This window comes from Carica papaya, chromosome 9 (genome assembly GCF_054855325.1).
Source record: "Carica papaya isolate Zhongbai chromosome 9, ASM5485532v1, whole genome shotgun sequence".
Taxonomy (NCBI): domain Eukaryota; kingdom Viridiplantae; phylum Streptophyta; class Magnoliopsida; order Brassicales; family Caricaceae; genus Carica; species Carica papaya.
The window spans coordinates 20,717,206-20,723,038 of record NC_142317.1 but is presented as its reverse complement, the minus strand read 5'-3'; the positions used below and the strand labels follow the sequence as shown (position 1 = coordinate 20,723,038).

Here is a 5,833-nt window from a genome sequence, read left to right as displayed (position 1 = left end):
TTACGTTTTGACCCCCGGTTTCCGATTTTCTTTTTAAAAATACCTCCAAAATCTAAAATTTCACCCCATTTTCCCAAAATCAATTTTAATTAAATCCAAATAATATTTTTTCCAAATTTTATCATTATTATTATTTTTATTTTTATTAAATTAAATTAAATTAAATTAAATAAATCAATTAAAATTTCAATAATTTGAAAATAAACTAAATAAAACAAATTAAAAATTAATAATAATAATAATAATAATAATAAAATTAATGGGTGTTACACACACATGATACACACACACACGCTTCCACTTCAGCAATGACTTGTCTTCCGTGCCTTCTCTCTACCTTGTTCCTCTATAGCCGTGCTTAACCTTTGACAATTTTATAAAAGAATGGGCCTTGGAAGAGGAGTGTTTGCTTCACTGTAAAAAATCCAAGTGGTATGAATCCCTTTAAAGAATTGGTGTCATGTTTATTTGAATTTATGGGGAAGCAATTTGGTGAATGGGTGTATGTTGATGATAGTTATATCCATAGTATTGAACAATAGTGTGCATGTACCACTATCAAAATTCCTTAGTGGAGACAAGTCCATTATCATTATGCATCTTGGTGGATAACATATCAGTGTGCTTAATCTTTTGGGTGGTGTCTGAGATGGTAAACAATGATTTCATTCCTACAGATAGCTTCATGGAAGTTCAAAAGTTTGAGGTAGATGAAAAGATCGTGGAGGAGGTTATATCAAAGTAGTTTTCAGTTAATTCTTCAGTTAATGTTAAATTTCATAGTTATCTATTTGAAATAAAGTTATCGACATTATTGAATTTCTTCTTGAATCCCTCACAATTTCTTTCCTTTACTGTGGTGCTGCACCTCAATATTATGAGCAAACTCTCAAGATAAAGAATAAAAATTGATTGTATTCTCAATGAAGAAAAAAAGGAAGAAACTTAGATGTCAATGTTAAAATATCTGTTTATAATGAGGCCTAGGTGCAAGTAAGCAGAGTGCCCAACTATTTGGGACTTAAATACTTCTCAAGATAGGGAAGATCATGTGTTGTTTGGAAGACATGTAAAAGATGAGAAAAAAAAGGTTGGTGGCTACACAGAGGACGAGAATATGAGAATGGAATACTTGGCGGCTACTATTAAAGGAAGAAGAAGATGAAAGAAAAAGTTTTGAACAGAAACAAATAAATCCTAATTTGAAAGGGATATAAGAAATGAACTTAAATTCTAGTTGATTGAAATTTCTAATGCACTTATGAGAAAATAAAATAGAAATTCGAATAAGTTTATTAAGAAAAAAAAATGGACCAGACTTAATTTGAATTATGAATTGTTGAAGGGTTTATTAGGCTGAAAATACAAAAGATAATGATTGTTTTTTTAAACAATAAATAAATATATATATTTATTAAAGTGATGATAGTACATGTCAATTTTTATTTAAAAGAAAAAAAACCATTTTTAAAAGTTAACCTATACATATGGCCACCATTTACATAGGTATTTTTACTTACAAAGAAAAGTTTATTGGTATTAATAAATATAAATGGTTAATTTTTGTATATGTATACTTTTACCAACGAAAGTCTTGTGTTATTAAAAATGACCGTTAATGCTAGTTATTTTTATTGTAGTATAATGGTGCTTAAGGGACAACCAAATGGTAGCTAGCATTTAATCTTCTTTTAGTACGCACATATTATGTGTAAACTTAAAGAAAATTTAGTGGCAGAGTACAAAATAAAGGTTAGCAAGGTCAGTTGGAAGACATCATATAGAGGAAGGCAAATAGTTCGATTTTATTAGATACGAGATTGAAAGTGTAGCAAATGCCAAAGATATATAAAGGGTAGGTAGGAAGAAATTAATAAATGGTCCTAATTAAATTTGCCCTTATGTTTATTATGATCGTCATCTATAATTCATACTAGTCTTTACATATGGATGCATATATAGTATATACACATTCGCCCATGGATTATCCTAAAAGGTTTTACAAGAGAGAAGAAATGAGAAAGATTGTTAATTTAGAAATTTGATGATGCAGGAAAATGTCTGTGAATAAGTGCATGGGTATGAGTCCAAAGGATTTGAGCTTGAGACTCATCATCTGCTAGGGCTGAACAGTTGCTCTCATTACAATCAACAAAATATTTCCCATTCAATCCTTCTGCCTGTGGGCTCATTGCAACATAACATGTCGTTGATGCTCCCTGCATCATCATTATAAATTAAACATCACTACTACCTACTCTTATTCATTCATTACATATATACATATAATATATACGTATACAGTCTTTTTTATTTTTCTGATATATTTCATGAATCACATGAAGCTAAGCGGAGATCAGACAAACCTGAGAGGTAGTTTTTAGTAGCTTGGATGCAATAAAAAAGAGGGAATCTGCAGAGAAAAAAGTTTTGGAAGCTTTTTAGGGTTTGTCATTTCCCTATCTATTCATCATTACTATTTTACCGGCCATGACAAGTCATGTAAGTCAACTTGGATTGGACATCACCTTCATATACGTGTCTATATATATGTATATATATATATATATAGAGAGAGAGAGAGAGAGAGAGAGAGAGAGAGAGAAAGACTTGCCTGTAATAAATCCATGATGAGCTCTAATAATCCCAGTCTTTATAATGCCTGGATGAACTGCATTGATAGTTACTCTTGCATTCTTGGCCTGCAATAAACCTTTACAATTACATATAGTACTGAAACAAGAAAATTCCACGTTACGTGGTTACATATAAACATACATATACATATATATATATATATACTTATTTGAATACATATTACCTTGAGCTGTCTGGCGACTTCCTTGGCATGCAATATGTTGGCTAGCTTTGACTGAGCATATGCTCGTGTACCATTATAACTGCAAATCCAACATTAACCAAAGGAAAAAAAAAAAACTAAATAAATATTTGGCTTACTTGATAACAATATATAATATCATTATTATGAAGAAGAAAAGAAAATATGTAATTTGATTTAATTACACATACTTGTTTGGGAGTGGGTTGAGCATTTGGTGAAAGGAGAAACAGTGTTTTTTAACCCAGCCGTGAAGCACTGAAGAAACGTTTATGATTCTTCCTTCGATCCCCGTTTGTTCTGATGTTTCTATCATCTTCTCCATCAGCATTTCTGTCATCAAAAAATGCCCTGCATGCAGCCAAATATGTAATATTATACTTGATCTCATTGACCGAATACTCACATTATAATAGTTTTACTAATATTGGAAAGATCAAGAAGACAAATATGCTTCTTGGGTCCATGCATATATGCCTAGGTACTAAGAGAAAATTTATATAATATATAAATACAGAGAGAGGGAACTTCGAGTATTATTTTTCTAAAAAAAAAAAGGTATTATATATGTTATAAATTCAACTAAATTTTCATGAAATCCTCAAGTTTTGGTAAATTAAGAAGTGTGTAAAAAATAAGAATTAAATTATTTGAAAAGATGAAGAAATTAAATAATAATTAAAGATATATATACACTAATATTTGACCTGAATTATTTTCTCACATCCAATTAGTAGGTCACATGCACCTCTGTAACTTTTTGGGCCAAACATCAACAGGACTTGTTTACCCACCATCTAGGGATCAGGTAATTAATTCACCCCAAAGCCTATTACTGCAATTATTTTATTTTATTTTGTTTTATTTTTAGATTTTCAAATAATAATAATAGTAAGAAAAAGACAAGAAAAGGCAGTGCAATTTATTGGTCCATAAAATGGCCAGCTAAAAGGGCTTATTGGGCTCAGTGGACCACCACCCAATAAAGAAAAGACTCTATTAATGTAATTCTACACATCAATATATATACATATACATATATGTATATACATATAATATGTTAAAAGCACAAGCAGTACTCTAATAATTAATTAATTACCCAGATAATTTGTAGCAAATGTCATCTCAATTTTATCTTCAGAGAATTCCAAATTCTGAGAGAATATCCCAGCATTGTTTCTGCAAAAGTTAAATCAATATCATGTATGTAATAAGAGAAATATATGTGGGTGTATATATATATATATATGTATGTACGTACTTACATGAGGATGTTAAGGGAAAATCCTAGAGAAAGAAATTGAGCACAAAATCTTTGAACAGAAGCAAGTGAGCTTAAATCAATCTCGAACAATTGAATGTCCGCTTTTGGAGTCTCTTTCATAATTCTATCTTTAATTTCAATTGCTTTCTTCATATTTCTTGCTGGAATCACAACTCTCACTCCTCTCTTCGCTAATACTCTTGCTGTTTCTGCTCCGATTCCTGATGTTGCTCCTGCAAATTTTCATAAATTCATGATAATAATATTTAAAATTTAACAACATATTAGGAAATAATATTATATATAGACTTAATTAATAACATCCAGATTTAATTTTATATACCACTATATATATATATATGTATATATATAAAGAGATCCAGTCGATCGGCAACAAGGACAGATCATAAGATCTTATTTCAAAAGAGACAAAACCAAATATTATCGCAGCCGAAAAGAAACCATATAAAATTATCAACACATAGAATAACTAAAGAATACTAAAGGAGATCATTAATATACAATAAAAATTAACAATGTGCTCTAGAGATTATCCTCGTCAGAGATACATTTTTTTTAATTCGAACGCAATCTTAAAAGAATTTGTTATATATGCACATATAAATATACATTATCCACTGAGTGTGTAAACGTGTATATATATGTATATTTGTTAGTTATTTTTTAATTAATGAAGATCTAACACTTTCTCTCGAGATTATCGAAGAATATCCAAAGAAGTTGGATATCTGATCAGATTCTGAACCATTAATGTTCTCGACAATTTCACAGAGAGTATATTATGCAAAATCATGAATCACACTTAACTCTCTAAATCAGCGAGGTTAAGCACACATTTTCAGTAAAATATTACCTATATATATAGATGTAATTTAATTAGCAGAAATATATTAATTTTAAAATCATAATAGAATTTACTTACTGGAAAAATATCAAAAGCACAGTACACATATATATATATATATATTTCCATGCAGTAGTTTTATGTGTGTATGTGTGTGGTAAGCTTGAAAATTAAAGAATAAAAGGGAGATGTATAAGCATATATATATGTATATATGATTTGTTTGAATATATAAGAAATGAGGAGTCATTACCAGTGACAATAGCAGTGAGGTGAGAAGGCAAACAATGGTGTGTAACTTGTTCAGCTGTTGATTTGGAGCCATACCCACTTGGCCCTGCAATTCCTGCTAAGTACCTCAGTGTTTCCTTCATCTTAATTTCTTATTATTATATCAATCTTCTTCTCTTAACCCTGCAAATTCAGTCCCTCTAGTTTATTTCTTACCAATCTACACACACACACACACACACATAATAAGAGACCCTATTGCAGCTAGCTGCAGTGTTTTTCAATAACACATATAATGGAGTAATGGAGTACCATATATAAATATATATACACCCAATTGAAAAGAACACCATAGATGAAGTATATTATATATACATGGTGTTTGAAAATGGTCAATGGGGCAGATCTCCACCCTTCAATTTATGTGTAGGAGAAATGATTGGTTGAGAGTGGAGGAACAGCAATGGCTTTGGTGGTTCTTGGAGTACCTGATCATCATCATGAAAAAAGGTTATATATATTGCCAAGACCGTGTGTATATGTGATGAAAATTCACCATTATTCATTTGTCTTTATTTTTTCCAAACTCATTATTACTGTCTGTCTGTCCTTATTTGGTGGCCTCCATTTCCTG

The 5,833-nt window shown here is 30.3% G+C and overlaps 1 protein-coding gene across 2 annotated transcripts; it reads right to left on the bottom strand.

Annotated features, from left to right (window-relative positions):
• Positions 1-1,781: 1,781 nt before the first annotated feature.
• LOC110808014 (NAD(P)-binding Rossmann-fold superfamily protein) lies at positions 1,782-5,538 on the bottom strand. 2 transcript variants are annotated; one of them, XM_022033343.2, is made up of 8 exons: positions 5,222-5,538; positions 4,105-4,336; positions 3,939-4,018; positions 3,031-3,190; positions 2,822-2,900; positions 2,615-2,702; positions 2,367-2,413; positions 1,782-2,219 (listed from the first exon to the last, which is right to left on the bottom strand). In XM_022033343.2, exons 1-8 carry the CDS (start codon positions 5,340-5,342, stop codon positions 2,034-2,036), a joined length of 993 nt encoding a protein of 330 aa, XP_021889035.1. In that variant the 5' UTR covers positions 5,343-5,538; the 3' UTR covers positions 1,782-2,033. The 2 variants fall into 2 exon arrangements, with proteins under 2 accessions (XP_021889035.1, XP_088067913.1); XM_088211787.1 differs by lacking the exon at positions 2,367-2,413 and having other exon boundaries at positions 1,946-2,215; positions 2,611-2,702; positions 5,222-5,477.
• Positions 5,539-5,833: the final 295 nt, after the last annotated feature.

What these genes read in the sequence shown, in the direction of transcription:
- LOC110808014 (XM_022033343.2), bottom strand. Translation starts at nt 5,342, where the DNA reads ATGAAGGAAACACTGAGGTACTTAGCAGGAATTGCAGGGCCAAGTGGG. An exon ending in AAGTCGCCAGACAGCTCAAG is followed by an intron (nt 2,703 to 2,821) that starts GTAATATGTATT and finishes GGTTTATTGCAG; the next exon opens with GCCAAGAATGCAAGAGTAAC. An exon ending in TCATCATGGATTTATTACAG is followed by an intron (nt 2,414 to 2,614) that starts GCAAGTCTTTCT and finishes TTTTCTCTGCAG; the next exon opens with ATTCCCTCTTTTTTATTGCA.